Below are 24,775 nucleotides of genomic sequence, written 5' to 3'. Positions count from 1 at the left end.
TTGACAGAGAGCACAAGCAGGGGGAGTGGCAGGCAGAGGGAGAAGCAGGCTCCCCGCTGAGCAGGAATGCAGGGCTCTATCCCAGGACTCTGGGATCCTGACCTGAGCCGAAGGCAGATGCTTAACCGACTGAGCCACCCAGGCGCCCTTTTTCTTTTTCTTTTTTTTTTTTTAAGATTTTTCCCAGCTCAACCAGCTTAAAAACCAAATGTCAACCTCCTAGTAAAACCTGGTATATATCTAGCCACCACAGCTGAAACCCTCACAGTCTTCTCTTCCTCCTTCCTCTGTCCAACACAGAAGGCACCTCCCTCATACCGGACAACCACCAGATCTGTCCGTGTTCACACTCTCCATCTGTTCCTCATCTTTACTGCCACCAGCCTCGTGTCCAGTTGTTAGCAGCTCCTGCTTAAACTCTGCAAGGGCCTCCAGCTCATCTTTCCCTAATTCCATTTCCCCACCACGAACAGTGCTGCCAACTGGTACTGAATTTTCCTAAAGCACTGCTTTCGCCCTGTCCTCCCTACTAGTCAAAAACTCCCATGGGGCCTTATCGTCACAGTGAGCTCAGCATTTAGAGCTCTCACAGGCTTGCTGAAACTTGGCTTCTCAGCAACATCAGAACATCTGATAGTCAAATATCCAACAGGCACACCAAAACTCAGAAAAATTTGACATTTCAAATAACTCATCACAGTAATCATGAAAAAAAATCAAACTGTAAGGACTTTATTATATTTATTCTATGGTTTATTTTCGGTTGCAGAGAGGATGGGGCTGGGGTGTTTTGATTTGTAACCTTTTGGTGCCTGGGACCACTGAAGGTCTTACTCCTGTCATTCATGTCACTCCTTCCTATAACACAGACCTCTTCTTCAGAAAGGCTGACCTGCTTTTACCTTGATATAATGCAGGATACCACAGTCGGCCTCACGTCAAAGATACTTGTACAGTTCATTTTCTCCAATAATGTGTTAGTTAGCTGCTTGAGAGGAAGCACTGTGTCCATCATGTTACCTAATCGAGTGCTTGCCCTGTGGTAGGAAGGGGCTGTTTACAGAGTCAGTCTGAATTGAAGGTGACCTTAGAAACTGGTTTCACTGATCTGTGGCAGAATCGAGGCATCGTGTGGGGGAGTCCCTATCAACCCACAGGGAACACTGCCAAATTCCTGCCGCAAATAACTGAAAATTCACACTAACTTTCCCATAACCAACCTTCTGTAAAATCACTGAAAAGTCATTGCAAGTCCTAGTTTAGAAGCTTCTGTGGGCAGAATAATTATAAAGAGAAAAATGTTACTTCCTTTCCAAACAAATTCTGGGGCCATTTTTATATCGAGGGACTTCCCTACTGCCTGTCTTTTAAGTTTCTGATGGGTTTGTTTTGGCCTTGAAAAGAACTGCGGAAACCTGCAACGGAGGACAGAGGGGAGCCTTACTTTCCTTGAAAGCCACACGCTTGCCCTCACGCTCCACTTCCATCTGAACTCCTCCCCCTCCTCCTAAAGGCTAACAGCGAAGTCTGGGGTACATCCCGAGACAATCACACAGCTACGGGCCTTGGGCTTTTGCACTGAGTCACCCTTCAGCAGTGTGGGCTGAAGCTAACTCAGATGCTGTCCTTGCCCAGCCACCCCATATTTAGCACCTGAAAGTTTCGGAAATGATTGAACATCTGAAACATTCTGCATGGCCTCTGGCATCCAGGGTGGGGCCCCTTCCCTGGTATGTGCCACCCCTTAGGTGGTGAGGCTGCAGGGCAGGGTCAAGAACTATCGTGACCTTCATTATTCTACGGCTCCCTGCCTACGTACTCACCCATGCACTCGCAGGGTCCCCTCTGGGGCTCAGAGGTTGGGGTCTACGGGAAACCTCATCTTGGCAATCAGTCAGTAATAGTGAATAAAACAGAGGACTCCCCATTCCCGATTCAGTACTTATCAAGAGAGGGTGTGGACACCCAAGGACACATGGTTCTGTGGGGTTTTCCTCCCACTGTAGTCTCCATTACTGCTAACCTCCCTGTCAACCGCAACTGAACTGGTGTCATGCTGTCTGTCTGTGCTTTGGCCTTGTCAGCAGTTTGCCTGCAGCCTCTGTCACCCTGTGAAATGCATGATCAGTGACACCAGGTCCAGTGAACTCTGGTTGTCCAAGACTTGAAGACCCCCAGATGGGGATTATCTCTTCCTGGATTCCCAGTGCAATTCCAAAACCATTTACTGATCACTCACTATGTGCACAGAAAGCCTCATGTCCTGGAGGGGAGGAGGGGTGGCGCAAGCAGGGGAGTCTGGCAGCAAGACAGGTGGAAATGAGCAGTCCTCCGTGATGCAGCCCAGGCTGGGAGCGCAGAGCGCTAGGCGTGCGGGTGCAGAGCCCGTAGGGAGGGGAGAGCATCTACTGGATGCCTGCTCACAACCTGCTTGGAGACAGGGCCTTCAGTGCACTGGGGCTAATATGATCTTCACAACACCCAATCAAGTGGATGCAATCACACCCATTTTAAGATGTGGAGACTGGAGCCCAAGATCACACCGCTGTCAAGTTATAAAGCTGATAACAGAACCCAGACTCCTGCCACTAATAATCTGACTGAAGTTCTGTTTGTTCACTGACCACAAGCAGACACAATGACATATATGTATTCAATAAATTTGACATCACAACACGGGAGAACAGGGTTTATAAAAATATGTATTTTTAATGTAATAGTGTTGGGAAAGTTGGATAGAAATCTAGAAAAAAAACTATAGGTGGATTAAAAAGAAGAATACAGTTGAATGTTTTTAGACCATCAAAGAAAAAGTAACACTCTAAATTCTGGAATTGCTAAGACCAACAAATTTGACTATATGAAAATGTAAAACTAAAAATAAAGGGAAAACAGCCAAGAAAAAAAGTCTGGAAGAATATTTGAATTAAATGGGACAATGCTTAATCCTAAATAGTTCATATAAAAAATATAGTAGATAAATGTATGAAAGACATGATTAGCCAGGTCACCTAAGAAGAATTAAGTACTGAAAGACTTTCAATCTTATTTATAAAAAAGAAATGTACATTAAAATGAGGAACCATTTTTACTTCATTACCTATTAAAGTGGAAAAAATATATCTTACTGATGAATATTTCTGACAAGATTGCATTGAACCCAAACCCTTCATACGATGCCATACAATTACTAGTCGTTATAAGCATCTGCATTGAGCCATTTTCATAGCCTTTGACCTTCTCAAGGGCATTTATACTATAAGAGTGTGAAAGAAAAGTTTGTAAGTGCAGTTATTTGTTACAAATTTCTGTAACAGCAAAAAATACTGGAGAAATCCAAAATGCCCAAAATCAAATTATTAGAAACATTATATTAAATAACATAAGTATTAGGCAACATAGAAAAATGTGGATTTATATGGCATTGAGACAAGCAGGCTATGAAACTGTGTACATTCTAATTACTAACAACTCTAAAACTATTGTGTTAAAAAGAATATGTGGAAAATATCTGAAATGGAATGTGAAAAAAAATAGAAAATCCAAAAACAATGGGATTACAAATAGATTCTCTCCTCTGGTTGGAAAGAAATTCACCAAAATGTTACATATGGTCGTGCCACAGTGCTGGGCCTGGGTGGACGGACCTTATTCTACAGTCTACAATCTGCTTCTATGGCCTTTAAAGACAAATACAATGTTCAAAATGTTTCCTAACGGGTTAAGATTATGTGTACAGAAAAATTAAAACTGGGGGAAGAAGTTGTAAGAACTTACATATATAGCTCATAAAGGGACAGAAGGAAAATAAACCTATTCCTGAAAGCAACCTAGTCCAAAGCATGAGATCTTTATTTGTTGTCTCCTCTGTTGTCAGGCTTGTGCCGGTCATGGTGAGGGACAGAGAGAAGCTCTGCGGGCAGGCAGGGCTGACCCACATAACCAAGTTGGTCCAGGGAGCAGAGGGCCCATAAGGGATCGAGGGTCACAGAAGGCTCCCGGGCGGCGAGGTGGAGAAAGAGGGAAGACAACCTCTGCTCTGTTGACACTTGTTGGAGAGTGCCAAGATTCTCGGCTGAGCAGGATGAGTGTTCTAGTGGTTGACTTGCTTCTAATCCTGTGGGGAAATCCCTACCCGCTCTCCCCCCACCCCGGAGGAGGAGAGTGAGCAGAATTGTGGAGTTGGCCTTGGTCACTGAAAGTTGAATAGAAATCGATCCAGCTCTGGCCTTTGGGGCTTCCTTGCATCCAGACAGGTTCACAAAGGCCTGCAGAGCTCGGCCGCAGCACAGAGAATCCGCCCTGTGCTCTGGGCCACACACTTCCCTTGGGTATGAGACCACAGCCCCAGGAAGCAAGAATCTTTGTGTTTTTAATAAACAGCCTACTTCTCCTTCCCCCTCAAACCCCTCCCTAGGCTTCCCTCTTGGTCCCCTGCCCCATTCTTCTTTTTCACCTGGCGGTTTCCTGGCTGTTCACCTCTAGCTTTCACAATCACTTATGCACTCCCTGCCCCAGATTGACATGTCCCCAAGGGGAAGTGAAGTCCAGTGGCACTGGGCCTGGCCCCAATCGCCTCCGGGCTCTGGCAAGCAAGCACTGCTCCTGCTAGCCTTCAGGAAAGGAAGGAGGCTGCGGCCCCTGAGGCCCCCAGGAGTGTGGGTGTCACTCATCAGACATGAGAAAAACTGCTCTGGATCTCCAGCAGCCCCCACAGGTTCCCACCCTCTGGGCGGGTCTTCAGAGGAAACTCAAGCCTGAGGCTGGGATGCCCATGGAGGGACCACCCGGAAACCATTCACTCTCTGGCCTCTCCTCTGGCGTGCCTTTCCGCCTCTTGTAATTGGCCACGGAGAAACAATCTCGACAAGAATGGTCTGGACACAGGCATGCCCAACTCTCCTTAAGCTTTCCCACTCCCTGAGGATCCCCATGGACCACAGGGACCTCAAGCTAGAGTGACCTTATGTGGCTGTTTGCTCAGAACAGTCCTGGTTTATGGCCCGCGTTAATTACCATAGGTCCTCTCACTCTCAGAAGTGCCCCAGTTTGGATCATACATTATTTTATCCACAGAATACCTAGCTGCACAGGCCTCTCTGTGCTCCCTGAGCCCAGTGAACGGGAAGGCATTCATATAGTTCCCAAACACAGCCACCCCAGGCCCATCGTTGACTCCTCTCTGCTGAGACCCACAATGTTACAAAGATCTCTTAATCCCCATCCTTCCGTGCCCACCACCAGTAATCTATTTCAGATGCTCCCTATCCCCCCACAAGTAATTACAACAGCTTACTCTGGGGTCTCCTTGGCCTGAGCCTCTCCCTGTCCAATCCACAGTTCTGCCAGTGATCTTTTCAAAACAGACAGAGGTCATGCCCTACTCACAAACGTCCAGTGGCTCTCCACTACCTACAGAACGAAATCAAGATCATCCTGTGATCTGCTCCCAGCTACCTTTCCTGCTTCCTCTCCTGCCACTCGTGTCCCACCCGGGACTCTGGTCACACCGGGCCCATGTCCTGTTGTTCTAATTCACCCTTGAGCTCCTTCCTGGACCTGCACTCACCGGCCATCTCCTGGAAGGCCTTTTCTGATGTACTCTTGCCATCAGAAGTAACCTTTCTTTCCTCTAACCTGCAAGAGGACTTGTGCCTTTATCACTTTGACTTCTGGCATGCTGGCTGCTGCAGAGGCTGCGTCTGTCTCTATCCCCTGCCTCAAGGCCTCTCTCTCGCAATGCCTAAAACACTGCCTGCCCCATGAAGGAGCTCACTGTTAAGTGAACTGAATCAAGATTGATAATCCACCTCCAATTTTCAACACCAGAGTGCCCAACAGGTCCGTCACTCATTCCTGGTGACAGCATGGTGGGCTCTGGGTGGGCACACACATAGAAACGTTGGTCCCAACACAGGATCTCCTGGGAGGGATGTCTGCGAAGAATTTGGACCCGGAACAAAAGCAAAAATTGATAATCAGGACCACACCAAAATAAAGAGCTTTGCAAAGCAAAGGAAACCATCAACAAAATGAAAAGGCAGCCTACTGAATGGGAGAAGTTATTTGCAAATGACATCTCCCATAAGGAGTTAATATCCAAAATACACAAAGAACTTATACAGCTCAACACCAAAAAGCCACAAATAATCCAATTTAGAAAATGGGCAGAGGACCTGAGTAGACATTTTTCCAAAGAAGACATACAGATGGCCAACAGACACATAAAAAGCTGCTCAACATCACTCATCATCAAGGAATTGCAAAATCAAAACCACAATGAAGGACCACCTCACATCAGTGAGAATGGCTAGTATCAAAGAGAGATGACAAGTGTTGGCGAGGATGTGGTGGGAAGGGAGCCTCTGCGTACTGTTGGCAGGAAGAGAAATGGGTCCACCCACTGTGGAAAACAGTATGAAAACACTAATTGAAAAAAAAATATCTGCATCCCTATGTTCATTACAGCATTATTTACAATAGCCAAGATATGGAAGCAGCCTGTGTTCACCGACAAAGGAAATGTGGTGTGTAGGGGCTCTCTGTATATTCTATACACGTTCTCTATATATTATATATGTAATATATAATGCAATATTAATCAGCCATAAAAAAAGGACCAAGATCCTGCCATGTGAAATTTTCAGAGAAAGGCAAATGCCATTTCTTTTCACTCATATATATAATCTAAAAAAAACGAACGGATAAACAACAAAAATAGACTCATAAATACAGAGAACTGGTGGTTGCCAGAGAGGAGGAGAGTTGGAGGGTGGGCAAAATAGGTGTAGGGGATTAAGAGGTACAGACTTCCAGTTATAAAACAAATAATTCTGGGGAGTGAAAAGCACAGCATTGGGAATATTAGTGATACTGTACAACGCTGCATGGTACCATGCAGACAGTAACTACACTTATGGTGGTGAGCACTGTGTAACGTATAGAATTATCAAATCCCTATGTCATACACCTGAAACTAATATAATACTGTGTGTCAGTACTTCAATATATAAGATTTAAAAAAAAAAAAAAAAAAGGATCTGGACCTAACTGGAATTGCCCAGAATCCTCGCTGTAGAAACGGCACACCAAAATAAAAGGCTTTTGCACAGCAAAGGAAACCGTCAACAGAATGAAAAAGCAACGTACCAAACGCGAGAAGAAATTCTGGAGGAAGGGCAAGCTTTCCTTCACCCATCCTCTCCTCCTGGGGGGCCACCACCCCCTGCAAGGTCAGGCGTCATTCCCACCCTTTCATGAATCCTCTCCTGACCGGGTCCATAAGGGATCTCACCCTCCTCTAAACTTCTGACTCCTAGTTAAAGACAACTAATCTGCTGCTAAATTAGGTATCATCTTGAGTCATCTTTTGTCCTGAGTTTACATCTGTGTTTGGCTTAATAGGTAGATTTGACCAGATGAGGGCAGATAAAGAAGAGCTGGGATTAAATCCCCGGCCCCTCTCCTTTTCTGTCTGGATACACTTCCTTTCTAGCTTAAAACCTTCCCATGTGGCTCCATAAGGGCCTGATTTGGTCAGAAAAGCCACTCTTCGAGTTAGGACATTTAGCCTGGTGCCTCAGGAGGTAACAACAGCTGGAGAGCTCTGGTGCCCAATTCCTGATTAGGAGGGAGGCCCCCAGTTCAGGCTCCCTCACTCACCCCGACCCTGTTTGTGCACCAGAGAGCAGAACCCCTTTTCCCTAGAGAACAGGTGAACCCACAGCAGGCTGAGGCACCCTCCCCCGCCCCCCCCCCCAGCCGGGGTTCTATCCGGATAGATATTAGATCTGTATCTAATAAAACTAGAGAAAACAACAGCGCGGAGCATGGGCAGGAGCGAAGTGGGGGACGAAAACAGATGGGGGCTCTCGGGCACACGCCACCTCTTGCATCCTGACGTCAGACGGCTCCCACTGGGAGGCAGGGCAGGTGTCCCAGCCCTGAGGACCCTCCCTCGAACAACCCTGGAAGCCTCCTCTACCGGGTCCCTGCCCTTCCCCTAGGGCCAGCCTCTGAACGCAGGCCTCTACCCCGGGAGGCTGCCCCTCCCACGCCACCCCCCTCCTCCCTCACCTTCCTGCGCACCCATTTGCCTCGGTCTGGGCGGCAGGAAGGGAGGTGCTGGGCACCGGCCGTGAAGAGCAACCCCCTCCCCTCGCTCAGAGCTCCCGCCGCCCGCACCCAGGCTGCGTCCCGCCCAGGCCTCGCGGCCCCCCGCCATGCACCTCACCGAGCCCTGGATCCCCAGCCTGGGGACGGCGTCCTGGGACTACTCGGGGTCCGGCGACCTGGAGGAGCTGGAGCCGTGCCCGGTCCGGGACCTGCCCTACGGCTACGCCTACGTGCCCGTGCTCTACCTGGCGGCCTTCGCGGTGGGCCTGCTGGGCAACTCCTTCGTGGTGTGGCTGCTGGCTGGGCGGCGCGGCCCGCAGCGGCTCGTGGACACCTTCGTGCTGCACCTGGCCGCCGCCGACCTGGGCCTCGTGCTCACGCTGCCGCTGTGGGCTGCGGCGGTGGCGCGCGGCGGCCGCTGGCCCTTCGGCGAGGGCCTCTGCAAGCTCAGCGGCTTCGCGCTGGCCTGCACGCGCTGCGCAGGCGCGCTGCTGCTGGCGGGCCTGAGCGTGGACCGCTACCTGGCGGTGGTGAAGCTGCTCGAGGCGCGGCCGCTGCGCACCCGGCGCTGCGCGCTGGCCGCCTGCTGCGGCGTCTGGGCCGCGGCGCTCCTGGCCGGCCTCCCCTCCCTGGTCTACCGGGGGCTGCAGCCCCTCCCCGGCGGCGGCCCGGACAGCCAGTGCGGGGAGCAGCCCTCCGACGCCTTCCAGGTGCTGAGCCTGCTGCTGCTGCTGCTCACCTGCGTGCTGCCCTTGGGCGTCAGCCTGGTCTGCTACTGCCTCATCTCGCGCCGCCTGCGCCGCCCGCCGCACCCGGGCCGGGCCCGGAGGAACTCGCTGCGCATCATCTTCGCCGTCGAGGGCGCCTTCGTGGGCTCCTGGCTGCCCTTCGGCGTCCTGCGGGCCGTCTTCCACCTGGCGCGCCTGGGGGCGCTGCCGCTACCCTGCGGCCTGCTGCTGGCGCTGCGCTGGGGCCTCAGCATCGCCACCTGCCTGGCCTTCGTCAACAGCTGCGCCAACCCGCTCATCTACCTGCTGCTGGACCGCTCGTTCCGCGCCCGCGCCTGGCGCGGGGTCTGCGGGCTCGCCGACAGCCCGGCGCGCAGAGGCAGCTCGGCGTCCTCGCTCTCCAGGGACGACAGCTCCGTGTTCCGGAGCCCGGCCGGCAGCTGGGAGCGAGCCCGGACGGCGAACGCTGGCCGGGTCCTGCTGTAGCTGTCCCGCGCCCGGCGGAGGTGGCGGCCCCGGAGCCCGCAGGGGAGGGAGGTCCGGGGCGGGGCGGGGGGGGGGAGTGGGGGAGACTCCCCAGACGTGCCTTCTCGGCTGGGGGCCGCCACTGCCCGGACTCCCAGAGCCTCCTTCATTAGCTCTCCCAGAACCTCAGCGCTTTTGCAACTCCTGCCCCCAAACCAGGCTGCTGAGAACAGCTGTTCTCTCAGCCCGGTGGGCAAGTGGGGCTAATTTTCTCCAGTCCAATAAAGGTCCTATGAGATGGAGCAGACAGCAGTCTGGACACCACAGTTTCGCCAAGTAGAAGAGAGGGAAGTGGTTTCCTTCTCTGCCCCATTGGGAATAGCGCTGGCCAGAATACCAAACCCAGACCCCCCCCAAAAGCTACTGTTGTCTCCGGCTATGCTTTCTCTGAACCCCTACAATAGCCACTGTCTTCTGAGAAATACCTTCTCGAAGTCAGACCCTCTGGCCCTCTCAGTCTCCAAAAAATTCTGTAGAATATGGTAATTGACAGCCCTTTTGTGTTTAGTCATCTTTGTGTCTATGATGTATCATTGGTCACTATCAGTTCAGATTTGCATTTTCAAAGCTCACCAAAGCCATGGGAACCAGCCCCAGTGTGCGCTGCCCAGTTTATTCCTCCTGACAATTTCCCCAAAAGTGCTAGGCCTACCCTAGTTTTGTATCCTCTCCCCAATCCCATGAAGTGGACAGACTCACCCTGGAAATCATCTTGGCCCTTTCCTCTGGACAGAAGATTCTGAAATCTTTCGCCAGACGTTCAGATTCTCTATCACTCAGCCAGGGACACCAGAATCATCTGTGTCAGTTCACCTTTCTCAATAAAAACTGTTGCTAGCCTGAGCTTGACAATCATGTCTTTCTTTACTTGAGTAGTGGGAGTGAAATGAGTGTCAGGAGAAAAATCCAATACTGGGTCAGACAAAATTCAAACCAGTAGTTGAGGTTAACCTCAGATGATCAGGATTTAGTGTGGTGTCAGGGACCTAGACAGCTGCACCATTTCGGGAGCAGTAATCGTACAGAAAGGGAACAAATCCTTTATTTTAAAGGACGTTTCACATTTTAAAGGTTACAGAGGAAAAAAGATGTAAGGGCATCTGCCAGCCAGGTGTCACTTCAAAGAGGAAATGAGTCACTGTGATTTTTTTGAATATGTACTGGGCATTTTTTCCTATCCTTTTTGAGACCATCTATCCATTTTCTGACTTACCCTTTGAGGGTTTGGGAATTCGGTGTTTATACTTTTGATTTAAGAGGATTTGCCTAAAGGAATGTCAGTGCAGGGAAAGGAACGTAATTCTCCTTGAGAACCACCTCCCGGCCCAGATCTCCACCAGCCCAATCATAAAGTTGCAGGCTCTGGGGGCAGCATCCACTGAGATCAGCACTTCAGTGCTAGGTTGGGTCTGAATCCTGGGTATTCATTCTCAAGTTGCTTAACCCTCTACCTAATACCACTGCATTTGTCTTTAGCATTTGGGGCTGTTGAATTAGAGTGGATTGAATGTCACACCCCACCATGACCTCACCTGTCAGCAGTCCCTAGTAGGTGAAGCTGTTAAGAAAGGTTAAGCACTTTCCTCCCACACACCCAGAGAGAGGCAAGACTTGCAGTCTGTGGGGTCCTTGGTGCCAGTAGGACAAGTTTCAGACACTCTTGCGGTTTAAGAGCTCAAGTATATCATGGCTCTTCCTAACCTCACCCTTGCTCTCTGAGGCAAGAAATTATTTTTCGCCGGGGTGCCTGGCTAGCTCAGTCTAAGGAGCATGTGACTCTTGTTCTTGGGGTCGTGGGTTCGAGCCCCACATTGGGTGTAGAGATCACTTAAATAAATAAATCTTAAAAAAAAAGAGAAATTATTCTGTGTCATGTGGCGGACTTGCAGGATAGGGAAGCTAGCTCTCCTGTGGGTTGGGATATGGCGAAACCTCAGCTTACAGACCAGGCACTTCTCTTGGATGTTCTGACTGAGGTGCCACCTCCACTCCCACCAATATACGTCTCCCGACTCCTGACTCATTGAGCTCCCTGAACGCAGACAGGAAGAAGGCTTCTCCATGCCCAGGTTTCTCCATAGCCCTCCTGGAGTACTTATTGAAACTCAGCATTTTCTTCCCGCTGCAGAACTCCGGCTGATGGGCTGATGTGGAGAGAAAGTTCCCTCCCTTTGTTTCAGTAGGTCACTGAATTAGTCTGCCTTGTGTCCCTTGGAAATTTTCTTTTATACACACACAAGAGCGAAAGAGGACCAGGAAACTTCCAGTTTTCACTGAGGAAGATGAGGCGCAGGTTCAGGAAAGAGTTAAATGAACACTCCCATATATATTGCCAGCGGGAGTGTTAAAGGGCAGATTCTTTTTTTTTTTTTAAGATTTTATTAATTTATTTGACAGAGAGAGAGACAGTACGCACAAGCAGGCAGAGCGGCAGGCAGAGAGGGAGAGGGAGAAACAGGCTCCCCACGGAGCAGGGAGCCTCACGCGGGGCTCGGGATCCCAGGACCCTGAGATCCTGACCTGAGCCCAAGGCAGATGCTTAACGACTGAGCCACCCAGGCGCTCAAAGGTCAGATTCTTTTAGAAAGCAATTTGTCAATCAATACCCAGAGCTTTAAAAAATATTCATATCCCATCCCTCCAAAATGTCCTTTCCCTGTGACCCTGTGATTTCATGTTTGCCACTCTCTTCTGAGACAATAATACTAAGTAAGAAAAGTTTGATGCACCAAGTTCTAAAACATTCTTAAAGACTTTGCCTGAAAGGGAACAACTTGAATGTCTGGTGGTATAATGCCCTCATTAATATAATGGGCTGTTGTTAGGCAAATTTTTAAGATGTTGCTGAAAGGAGAGATTGGAAAATGTTGACAATAAAAGAAAAGAAGGTAACAAAATTGCATGTGTTGAACACCCACTCGCTTCAAGCTCAGTAATTGTTAGATGGGTTCTGGTAAAGCAAAACCTTACATGCCACCACGTCCTGTGGATAAAAACTATCTTTTGCTCTTTAGCACAAGTTTTAAGCATCACGTATGTTTATTTTCTCTTGGTGCTAAGGAAGGAAATGCCATCTGTCTTACTTCTTTGTTCATTGTTGGTCTCTCCCATCAGAATATGGGCTCCGTAAGTGAAGGGAGTTTGTCTGCTTTATTCAGGGCTGTATCCCATCATTTCACGATGAAAAGATACCTTAGATTATTTTTCTATGTATACAATAATACACACGTGTACATTTTTCTTTCAACTAAATTGGGGAGAGTCTACATGAGACCATAGACTGGGTCTGTTGTGTTCCCGAGTGTATACCCAATGCCTGGGACACTGGCTGGCTTGCAGTAGGCACTCATTCACTGCCCGTTGAAGGAATGACCATCAGAACCACACCATAATATGAAATGATATGATATATTGTGAAGAGTAGGAGGAAGGATATGTCATTTTAGGTATGTTTGATAAAAGGGCACACGAGAAAGTCTAGAGGAAATTCAATAAATGTTAGCAGTGATTGTGTCAGAGTAAGGGGATTATAGATCCCTTCCCCTGTCCATCTCTTTGTTCTCGAAAATTTTATAACTTTTTTTTTTTAAGGGAAGTTATCAAAGGGCTGTGAAACTGCCAAAGCACTGGGGCTAACTAACATGGGCCTGCATCCTGCCTCCGGCCACCACAACTAGCTGCCTGTCCTGGGGTGTCTCTCTGCCGCGTGAGCCTCACTTTCTTCATCTGAAGGATGGAGATGATTATGTCTGCCTGGGCTGCCTGGCAGATCAAAGGAAATCATGTTCTTGAAAGTACTTTGTAAGCTGTGGTGTTTTAGACAAACAAACCACAGGAGCCCCACCTTGGGATTATCTCGTTCCAGGCCCTGCTACCCACCCCCCACCCCCATTCCTGTCACCACCCCCGCCCCTGCCCTCACCCTCGCCCTGCCCTCCGCTGTGGAGGTGAGAAGGGTGGAGCTGCTCTGGGGTTTTAAAAGGTCAGCATCAACTATACTCAAATTTAAAAAAAGAGATAGATTAAAAAAAAAAAAGGTCAGCACCTGGTCAAAGGCTGGGCACATTTGCCATGTGTGATTCTGACTTCATTCTTGTGACTAATTCTGGGCTTTTTTTCTCACGTCCCTTGATCCTCGGGGTTCTTTCTCAGGGCACAGTGTGGGAACCCAGGGCCCCCCCCGGGGTGATGAGTGATCTGAGGAGTTCAGAAGAATGACAGAGCTGGCAAAGCTGCACTCGGTGATAGGACTCAGCCCCTGTGTCACTCTGAGGGTAAAATGAGGACACTGGACACTTGTGAGGGCTTCCCATGTGGTAGATCTTATCAAGTCTAAATCCCTCCCTTACCAGGGCTGGGTGACCCACAGCAAGCTTCTTACCACTCCCTGTCCTGCACCAAGCCCCCCAGCCTCAGGTGAATGGGGCAAATGACAGAAAGACCCAAAGCCAACAGACCAGGGAATGCTTGGAAAGTGAGAGGAAAAGAGGAAGCAAAGATGTGCAACCGCTCTTCCCCTTCATGATCACCAAAGTCAAGAAGTATGTGATGACATCTTCCATGAAAGCAGACACTGGGGCGCCTGGGTGGCTCAGTTGGTTAAGCGACTGCCTTCGGCTCAGGTCATGATCCCAGGGTCCTGGGATCGAGCCCCGCATCGGGCTCCCTGCTCCGCGGGGAGTCTGCTTCTCCCTCTCCCACTCCCCCTGCTTGTGTTCCCTCTCTCTCTGTCTCTCTCTCTGTCAATTAAATAAATAAAATCTTTAAAAAAAAAAAAGAAAGAAAGCAGACACTGCCTGGGATTCACATTTACTGTGTCACAGTACTATAGAGCTGGAAACCCATTTTGTCCATTCTAAGAAGAGGACACTGAGGATCAGAGATGGGAAGTCACTTGTTTAAGGTAATAATAACACCACTTACGTCTGTGTAACACACCACAAATGTTTAAAAAGCACAAACACATGATTTCATCAATTCTCATGACCCTGCAGCAGGCAGGAACGATTGGCTTCATTTTACTGACGACGAAACTGACAAGTAAAGAGGCTTGGTCAAGGGGCACCTGGGTGGCTCAGATGGTTGGGCGTCTGCCTTCGGCTCAGGTCATGATCCCGGGGTCCTGGGATCGAGCCCCGCATCGGGCTCCCTGCTAGGCGGGGAGCCTGCTTCTCCCTCTGCCTCTGCCTCTCTCTCTCTCTGACTCTCATGAATAAATAAATAAAATATAAAAAAAAAAAAGAGGCTTGGTCAAGGTCACAGGGAAGCAAACATTGCCGCTCAAACCTTTGTTGAACCCTCCTGCCCTCTCTTCCCCCGCGACACCCAAAGAGGCACTCTCTCCGTTCTGAACCCAGCTCACACTCGGCAACTCCTTGACCCAGCCTCTCTCTTAAAAATTTTAAGAATTTTAAGAATTTTTAAGAATTTCCAAGACACATACCATATAATCTCACTTACATGTGGAATCTAAAAAAACAAGACAAATGAATAAACAGATAAAAAGCAGACTCAGACCTAGAAATACAGAGAACAAACTGGTGGTTGCATGAGGGAAGGGGGGGGATGGGCAAAATGGGTGAAGGGGAGTGAGAGATCCAGGCTTCCAGTTATGGGAAGAATAAGCGAATAAGTAATGTGAATAAAACGTACAGCCCAGGGAATCTGGTCAATGATATTGTACTTGGTTGTGTGGTGACAGAGGGCAGCTACCCTTGTGGTGGGCACAGCATAACGTAGAGTTGTTGAATCACTATGCTGCACACCTGAAACTAATGTCACATTGTGTGTCAACTATACTCAAATAAAAAAAAATTTTAATTGTTATGTTAATCAAAATTTTTTTAATTTTTAAGAGTTTTCTTCTAATTATTAAAGCAACACCGGTTCTTTATTAATAAAAAGTGGAAATTACAGGAAAATACAAAGGAAAATATGAAAAACACCCATCATTTCACCATGAAAAGATGCCTTAGATTATTTTTCTATGTATACAATAATACACACGTGTACATTTTTCTTTCAACTAAATTGGGGAGAATCTACATGAGACCATAGACTGGGTCTGTTGTGTTCCCGAGTGTATACCCAATGCCTGGCACAAAATTGGCACTCAGTAACTATATGTTAAATGTATATTATATACATTATTTTGGCACTCATTTTTTTTTAAAGATTTTATTTATTTGACAGAGAGAGAGACAGTGAGAGAGGGAACACAAGCAGGGGGAGTGGGAGAGGGAGAAGCAGACTCCCCGCGGAGCAGGGAGCCCGATGCGGGGCTCGATCCCAGGACCCTGGGATCATGACCTGAGCCGAAGGCAGACGCTTAACGACTGAACCACCCAGGCGCCCCTCATTTTTTTTTTTTTTTTGATTAAGTAGGCTCTACACCCAACATGGGGCTTGAACTCATGACCTAAGATCAAGAGTCGCATGCTCTACCAACTGAGCCAGCCAGGGACCCCTATATACATTATTTTGTAGCCTGCTTTCTTCACTTAGCAATATGCCATATTTTATTATATCATTAGATATTTTTCTAAAACATGTTTTTAAGGTTACATCATTATATTAAATATCTCATTTGTGTAACCAAGCTCCTAATCTTTTTTTTAAGCTTATTTATTTATTTATTTATTTATTTTTTTATTTATTTATTCGAGAGAGAGAGAATGAGAGATAGAGAGCATGAGAGGGGGGAGGGTCAGAGGGAGAAGCAGACTCCCTGCTGAGCAGGGAGCCCGATGTGGGACTCGATCCCGGGACTCCAGGATCATGACCTGAGCCGAAGGCAGTCGCTTAACCAACTGAGCCACCCAGGCGCCCTAAGCTTATTTATTTTTTAAAGTAATCTCTACACCCAACATGAGATGCAAACTCATGACCCCAAGATCAAGAATTGCATGCTCTTCCTGCTGAGCCAGCCAGGCAGCCCCAAGTCCCTAATCTTGTTTCAATTTTTCACCCTTATAAATAATTCTATGATGAACATCCTTGTACAAAGATTTTTGTAACCTTTTCTAATTCATTTTTTAGGACAAATTCCTAGAAGTGAAAATCAGTATTCATCAAAGATTATAAACAGTTTAAGACTTTTGGTACATTGTGCCAAATTGTTGGAAAATTTGTATTCTCTCTAGAGGTGTATGCGAGTGCCCATTCACCACACCCTTAACAGACACCACCAGGATTATTATTTTTAAAAATATTTGTCAGTTTGGTATCTGCCCAACTTTAAAAGAACACGAGATTGCCATCTTATTCTATCATTCCAAAGACTTTTTATATATAATAGATGATTACAACATCCCTCTGAAGTAGATGTTAAAATGATAGCTAATATTTATTGAGCACTTAGTATATGAGAGGCACCGAGCTAAAGGTTTTATATATATTATCTTATTAATCCTCACAACAATTTTATGAGGTATAGAATTTATTGTCCCTGTTCTAGAGGTTAAAGAGTTGAGTCTTGGAGAGTTTCCATAACTTGTGCAAGTATCTTCCCTAAAGAACTTGTATTATTTTCTCTATTTTACAGATGAAGGAGCCAAAGTACCAAGAGCTTTATTGACTTGTGTGGGTCACACACACATGGCAGAATTTAAAACCCATGCACCCTGGCCCACAGCTCAAGTCATCTTCCAATTTCCACTACACTACTAGCACCTGCCTTAACCTGTTTATCCCTCATCAGGACTAAACCAAATGGCACGCTGAGGTCAAGACCACCCTTATTGGCCCTGCATAGAATTACCCTGCTTCTGTTCTCAAAAGATCAATGGTTATATATGGTTAATTTTATGTGTCAACTTGCTGGGCCACACGGTGCCCAGACATTTGGTCAAATGCTATTCTGAGTGTGTCCATAGGTGTGCATGAGATTAACATGTGAATCGATAGCCTGAGTAAAGAAGATTGAGCTCCCTAATGTGGCAGGGTGGGGGGCCGGAAGTGGGAGGCAGGGGGCTCATCCAATCCATCGGAGGCCTGAACACAACAAAAAGGCTGTGTAAGAGGGAATCCACTTTCTACCTGTCTGAGCTGTCCCTTTGGACTCAGACTGGGATTGGAATTTACATCATCAACTCTCTCCTGGGTCTCCAGCCTGCCAACTGCAGATCTTGAGACTTCTCAACCTCCGTAATGCTGTGGGCTAATTTCTTATAATAAATTTCTTTAAATAGAGAGATGGATGGATTTAGATGTGTGTGTGTGTGTGTGTGTGTGTGTGTGTATTATAATACATATAACAATCTCTACAATCTATCTATATCTATATATAATAGATATATTTATCTCTTCTATTGGTTCTGTTTCTTTGGAGAACCCAGACTAATATAATCAGGGTCCCCTCACCAAGGAGAGCTTGGGCATCAGAACGAGAGGATGAATGGGGCTCTTTGCAGGTGTGTTGAGGTAAGGGATCAAAATGGGGAGAAACAGTGCAAATCCCCCCCCCCCACATTGCCTGGGTAGTCCTAACTGGCAAGTTAGGCAGTGAAAGCAGAGGGACTTGGCTGTGGTGGGCAGCAAAGCCTGAAGTACAGATCTGAGAAAACAGCTGCTAGTGTCTGGGTGGAGGCTGTGGTTTGCCCCAGGGAGACGTGCTAGACACAGGGTGATTAATCTCGCGCACCCTGCTTTGAAAATGACTGTCTTCATGATGTGCATGCTTGCATCTCTCTAATCCAATATGTCTCTTCGCATCAGCCCCCAACCACCCTAAAACAAGCCTTGTGTTGTCCCCATACTGGATCCTATGCACACAAAGTCACAGCATAGTAGAGGACACAAAGCTTGCTGAATTCTTTCTATCTTTTTAAGCAAAGTCTTGGGTGTTTTCTTTCTCTCTCTCTCTCTCTCTCTCTCTTTTATAACCTATTGTCCCAAATCTTCTCAGGTTTCATTTTTAAATTCTGATTCCATAAAGAGAGAAAAATGTCATATTAAGAGTTAAATAACTCCAACGGGCACCTCAGATGGTGAAGAGTTAAATAACTCCAGACCCTCCACCCTAATTGCAGTAATTTTCATGTTGGCACATTCTCTTTCCAGCCCTTCTCTATCATGGTCACATTTTACATTGCTGCGATCATGAGATGTTCTGTTCCCCCCCCCCACCTCCCAGAATATACTATAAACATTTTTCTGGGCCACTATATAGATTTCATAATGGTCACTTTTGAAGGTTTCCCTCTCTCTGTGGATAAACCATAATGTAGTTAACCGATCCTCACTATTAGACATTCAACTTGCTCAGGAGCTTTCACTTTGATAAATACACTGCAGCAAGCATCCTTCCCATCTAGCTCAGAACTGATTTTGAATGTTCGTTCCAAACTGAACAACACTCCCTGCCACCTGTTCCCCCTCCCGTAGGCTCTTCTCCTTCGCTGCCCTGCGTGATTCTATCACCTCTGATGGTCTGTCTCCTTCAAAACAGTGAACTCCCCTCACCTCAAGAGCAGGTGCTGTGGACTCACAAACAATGCATTTTGGAAGCACTTTGAAAAGTAGCACAGCACATTAATGTACTGAAGTGTCTGTCAGTAATTACTTATTATTATTTTAGACCATAATGGACTGACTGTGAAAAACAGTTTAACATAGGACTTCAGTGCATAAGCTGGGGCCACCTCTGGGTTCAAGTCCCAGCTCTGCTTCTCACCTTCTTTGTTACCCGGGTAAGGTATTCAACCCTTTCTGCTTCAAAATCTTCATGTGTAAAATGGGAACAATGCTTTTTATTTCAGTGGGCACATGAAAAAGTTAAATGCGTTACTATATGAAGTGCTTAGAACTACATAACACATAGTAAGCATTCAATGTTTGCTATAATCGTTGGGAGTAAAATAAACAGCACAAACTATTCCTCAAGTGGAATTGAATTATACCCTGGCTTTGGATTTCTATTCTCAAATTCATTGATTCAACACATTTTTATTTTGCATCTGCTATGTGTCAGTTAGTCAGCAAGGCCGTGGGGCTACAGAAATGAAAGAAATTCCCAGCTCCCCCGAAAAACAACCACTGATAACTTGAGTTTCCATCCCACACACACACACAAGACGGAAAGTGTAGGCTTATGCGCATAAAAGAAATAAAATCCTTGCAGAACTTTAATTTTGAGTAAAATGTTATTTTTCTTTTCCTCTTTTTTGAAACTGCAAATTATGCAAAGAATTCTGTACTGTGCGAATAAATCACTTTTGTAATCGTTGATTTCCAGAGAATTGGTTGATCACAGTGTCCCTGGCGTGAAAGCCTGTGAGTAGACCCTGGTCATTCTGTCTTTCAGGGCGGGGACTGCCTTGCAGAGCCCAGAGCATTCCCTGACACGAGCGGGGCTGGCAGCCTTCCACACACAGCAGCTCTGCTGAGACACCAGTAGTGGGTGGTCAGGGTGGTCAGGCTGCTGCGGACAAGGGCCCAGCCCTGGGGGGGGAGGTGGGGTGAGGGGACCTCTCTGGTCCACAGTCCCATGATTACAGGCCCAATCTATTCTCCAGAGACTTATCTCATGTATTGTTTTTAAAAAATATTTTAAATATTATAAAATGCACCCACCAAAAGGCTGGAAGCACAAATCCAGCCATTAAAAATCAAACAATCACGGCAACACGATCCACACACACGCAAAGGCAACAATCAACTGTGCCATCCGCTACCGCAAACAAGGCAAGAAAAACAAGCAACAGCAAGTCAGAAAGTAAAATTCATTTCTCAGCCCACTTAAACGCTTTTTGACACTTAAGAATCTGTTTCTCTGTGGTCTGGTACCAAGAGAGATCCACACATACAGGGTCTGGGGACTCTCAGCAGTTAAAGTCTTGAAAGACTCCTGAGCAGAGCCCGCTCAGAACAGGGAAGTTATTTTAAAATATAATCAATCAACAGGAACATCTTTTGGGGGTTTTCTTATATCATAACCTGAATTTGGAAGGTAGGTCAATAAGAAGGCGATTGCCCACACCATATGAAGTTTACTGCTTTTTAAGAAAAAAAAATATTTTAAATAGAAACAGAAAATCACCTTTCACAACCTCCAAGAAAATAATTGATTCAGGCAAAGATCGCTGGTGGGTACTAAAGCCACGAGGTGAGAGCTGGACCATTACAAGATGCTCACATATCGTCCCGGGGACTAGTTCCCAGTGAGAAGGGAGAAAACACAATGTGACAAGATTACAGGGGTCAGGAGCAAGTTCAATGACCATGCGAGGAGGCAAGCAGATAAAACACAGAATGTAGGTCATTTCATGAGACAACTGACCTGATTTCAACAAGTCACTGACATGATAAAAAAAATTTCTGGGGTGGGGAAAGGGGACCCACACAAGAAAAAAGCCAAATTTAATGTGTAGACCTTACTTGGATCCAGATAAACACAGACCAGCTTTAAAAGACAGTGTTGGGACAACCGGGGAACTTTGAATGTGACTTGGTATTCGGCAATATTGAGGGGCTATTGTGATAATGATCGTATGATTCTGTAAGAAAAGTGTCCAGTTTTTTTTCAGAGATGTGCTCTGAAACATTTAGAAGTGGTGCGCGGCCACGTCTGGGACTTTCTTTAAAATATTTTGCTAAAGAAAAGATAAACTAAGGAAATAAAGGGAAATGATGAAAATCACTAAATCTAGGTGATGGATAAATGAGAGTTCATTATACTAGACTCTCTCTTTTTATTTATCTTGGAAAGTATTCATAATAACAAGTTTTAGACTATCAATTTTAACCATTAATTTTAAATTGCAGAAATGGCATATGAATAAAGAATACATTTTCGCAGCAAAAAGTCCACACAGAAATGATAAATAAAACTCAACTCCCCTTCGTCCCCCAGTCCCTGGGCCAGCCCCCTCCCCAGAAGTAATCACTGTTGGCATTTGCATGTACAGAGATTGCTTTTCAATTGCTTAGTTGTGCTTGCTGGAATCCCAGCTCTTAGCAATGGGCAAGGATAGAAAGTAGACATCACCCATTTTCCAGCATCCAAGACATATTTGAAGTTTCTTGGACAAACTCAGCGGCTTCTCCTCCCTGGTTTCAGCTTAGGGGGCTTTTGCCCATCACGAACACCCAGCTAAACTTTGCTTCAAGCTCCTCCATCAGACCGTGCGTGGTGCCTTTCAGCTCTTCCACAGAACTGACTCCAACCTCTAAGCCCCCTCTCTCTGCCCCACCCCCACAGAGCTATCAAAGCGCCTAGAACTCTTTAGTGCATGAATTATAAACAAATAGATGGAAATGCACTGACCAGTCACAGAGGGGGTTGGGACAAGAGCTTTGGGGTGGGAGGTGTGAAGAGGTCACACAGCTGGGTTTATGGACCATTTCAATTGATTTCAAGAGCATCCTACCTCAAGGTAAACCATTCTCCTTCCTCTTCCTTTCTCATCACACTGAGTATTTTAAGAGGAGACAGAAGTGTGAGGTATGAATTTGTTTCTAGTTAATCCATGCCAAGGCCCCAGGCCCAGGGCTGGTCACGGGAGGAGGGTGGCCTTTTGAAGCTTTGAGCTGCTAAACCACAGGAAGTGAAACTTGGTCACCAGCAAACAGGTTTGGACCACTGAAGACATAATTATCATGCAGAAGCTTCTTTTGTTTTTTTTTTCTTTCCTGAGAGTTGGGTGTAAGGAAGAAGAACTTATTTTTCTTTTAAGATTAGGAATGTGGAAAAAAACATCTTTTAAAAAAATCGCTACTAGGACGACTGGGTGGCTCAGTCAGTTAAGCATCTGCCTTCGGCTCAGGTCATGAACCCAGGGTCCTGGGATCGAGCCCCGCATTGGGCTCCCTGCTCGGCAGGGAGAACTGCTTCTCCCCCTGCCTACTTGTGCTCTCTCTCTGGCAAATAAATAAATAAAATTAAAAAAATAAATAAATAAAAATAATAAAAATCACTACCTTTCCCAGGCGCCTGGCTGGCTCAATCCGTGGAACATGTGACTCTTGATCTCGGGGCCATGAGTTGGAGGCCCACTTTGGGTGGAGAGATTACTCGATAATTACATAATGCTAAAAACCATCTTACATGATTTCACTATCCAACCCACAGCCACACCAGGGGGTCCCCATCCCCATTTTACAGATGAAGAACCCGAGGCTAATTTGTCTTGAGTCCAAAACACATACTTTTTATATCTCTCCTAAATTTTGTCCCTGAGCTGCTCAATAACCACCTGCCAGGTAAAGTGAGAAAAAGGCCCCAAGTAGGTCAGGCGCTACTTTGGAGGGCACCTCTATCCCCAGGCCTTTGAGAAAAGCAACGGGTTATCGGATTTCTGATAACCCAGTGCTGATCAGAGCAGGAGACACCCCCACCTTCGCCCTCTACCTTTCCCACCACCGCCCCTGCTAGCTGCTGGAACTCCTGACTTGAGGTGCAGCTCAGGCAGGGACTTGGGGGCCAGGGGTCTGCTCCCAGGGGCCTGGGACTTCTCCACCATGCATAAGCCTGCCGGTGCAGAAATGCCGTGGAGACCAGGCTGACGAAGTCTCACTACGTGCGATCTGACTTCAAGCAGATAGGGGCTTTCTTTGTGGGCACTGGAAGGGCGGGGAGAGGAGAGCTGGGAGTAGAGGCGCCCTCAGGACCCACACGTCCTATCTGTCGAGGGGCTGGTCTCTGCCATATTTGAAAGCCCCACAACAACCACTGCTTTCTCTGCTCTGGTATGTAGCTTTTTATCTTTGTAGTTGTATTGCTTTTAACATAATTCACTATCTTTTCTTAAAGTTTCAAAATTCTTGGCGTACCTGGGTGGTTTAGTTGGTTAAGCAGCTGCCTTCGGCTCAGGTCATGATTCCAGGGTCCTGGGATCGAGCCCCGCATTGGGCTCCCTGCTTGGTGGGGAGTCTGCTTCTCCCTCTCCTTCTGCCCCTTCCCCTCCCCCCGCTAGCTCTCTTGTTCTCTCTCTCAAATAAATGATCTTTAAAAAAAATGTTTTTAAAGTTTCAAATTCTGTGGGTCTCTAGAAACAGAAGAGAGGATGGCTGGAGACCAGGGCCTGAGGGCATGCCGGGCAGTGATCCCAGAGTGAGGGAAGGGAGGCTGGGGCTGGGGCCTTGCAGTGAGGAAGGGCCGGTTCCGCACTCGGGAGAGGAACGGTCCACGTCTTCCACCAGCAGAGCTATAGGAAGCAAGGAAGTCTCAGGCTAGATTAGAGCCTAGGACAACTCCACTCCATCTTCCATCACTTTCACTCTCAGGATTTTTTTCCTCCAAGGCACAGGGAAGAAAAGACCTGAGAACATCATCGGTCCAGATCCAAGAGCGGTCAACTCTCGCCCCCTGGTGGTCCCACCAGGGAGAGCAAGCTACAACTGAGGCTTGGGCAGTAGGGGAAGAGGGGAGGATGGCGTCTCAGGGGCCAGTGCTCTGGACAGGAGGGGCTCAGACACAGTCCCGTGGGCCCTGGAATCCTAGGGAACCCTGGTGGCTAGGATGGAGGAGGCGGAGAGGAAGGGGTGGGAAGAATGAGAGGAGGTGAAGGAAAAATGAAAGGCAAGAGAGAGAAGGTAGGGAGGGTAAGGGGCAGGACTCTAACCACTGTGGAGAGGCTCTGGTGGCATTCAGAAACCAGCTGAGAATTGCTGGCTTGGAGGATGCTGGTGTGTCTTGGGGAAGTGGGCTCCTTTTCCATCTCATGCAGCTCAGGAGTCTGAGCCCCACTGATGAGTCTGCCCTGCATTCCAAGCCACTCCCTAAACTCAATGTCTTGGTCCCAGTTGCTCTTTCCTTGAAGGAGTTGAGTGAAACCCCCTGGCTTGGCCCCCTAAGGTGGTCATATGCATTTCCCATAGCTACTCACCTGCCTGCAGCCAGCCTGCGCCCCGTCCAGAGGGTTCTGGCCCACAGAGCCAGATGCCAACGGGCAGTGCCCCCTTCCTGCCCCTGCCCCCAGCTGCGAGCTGCAGGATGCGGTCAGGAGAGGAAACAGGGCCTCAGGCTCCGAGTCATTCTGGGGTTTCCAAAATACTTCTTGCTGAGGGCATCGACAGGGCACTGTCTGGGCCACTGAGAACCGACTCATTCTCTTCACCCAGCCCATGGAGGGAGGGGGATGAGGAGGGGAGGGTGGGCAAGGTGAGCCTCATACTCTGCTAGGCCCAAGGGCCTGAGGACACCTGAGTTAGCAGGACCATGGGCAGGGAGAGCTCTGGGGTGCCCCCCTCCCTGCAGTGTGTGGGGGAGTGCTGTTCCCAGCTCAGAGGCAGCTGCCCAGCCGCCATGAGGCTTTCAGAAGCTAAACTATGGAGTTCCCAGCTTTTCCCCCTTCTCCCCTCTGGCAAGGACTCAGAAAGCTCTTCCCAAGAACCCCACCCCCACCCCCCGCCATTTCCCAGGACTAACCATCTGATGGAGAAGAAAGTGAGAAGGACAGAAACCTGTT

At 47.6% G+C, this 24,775-nt stretch overlaps 1 protein-coding gene and 1 long non-coding RNA gene across 4 annotated transcripts in view; one reads left to right on the top strand and one right to left on the bottom strand.

Moving 5' to 3' along the window:
• The window catches only part of LOC114221977 (uncharacterized), a 52,719-nt gene extending 28,448 nt beyond the window's left edge, over positions 1 to 24,271 (bottom strand). For all 3 annotated transcript variants that reach the window (XR_015766579.1, XR_015766580.1, XR_015766581.1), the window contains exon 1: positions 24,194 to 24,271. This is a non-coding gene — a long non-coding RNA (uncharacterized LOC114221977). The remainder of the gene's footprint in view (positions 1 to 24,193) is intronic.
• Positions 8,099 to 9,378, top strand: GPR25 (G protein-coupled receptor 25). Its single transcript, XM_028120291.2, has one exon. The coding sequence runs from the start codon at positions 8,223 to 8,225 to the stop codon at positions 9,327 to 9,329; it is 1,107 nt and encodes a 368-aa protein (XP_027976092.1). The 5' UTR covers positions 8,099 to 8,222; the 3' UTR covers positions 9,330 to 9,378.
• Positions 24,272 to 24,775: the final 504 nt, after the last annotated feature.

The sequence above is a fragment of the Eumetopias jubatus genome, unplaced genomic scaffold (assembly GCF_037043125.1).
Source record: "Eumetopias jubatus isolate StellerSeaLion01/CBP00866 unplaced genomic scaffold, mEumJub1_p1.0 scaffold_12, whole genome shotgun sequence".
Taxonomy (NCBI): domain Eukaryota; kingdom Metazoa; phylum Chordata; class Mammalia; order Carnivora; family Otariidae; genus Eumetopias; species Eumetopias jubatus.
Note: the sequence above shows the minus strand (reverse complement) of the source record. Positions and strands in the feature narration are given on the sequence as shown.

Excerpts from the sequence above, each read along its gene's own strand:
- GPR25 (XM_028120291.2), top strand. The coding sequence starts at position 8,223 with ATGCACCTCACCGAGCCCTGGATCCCCAGCCTGGGGACGGCGTCCTGG.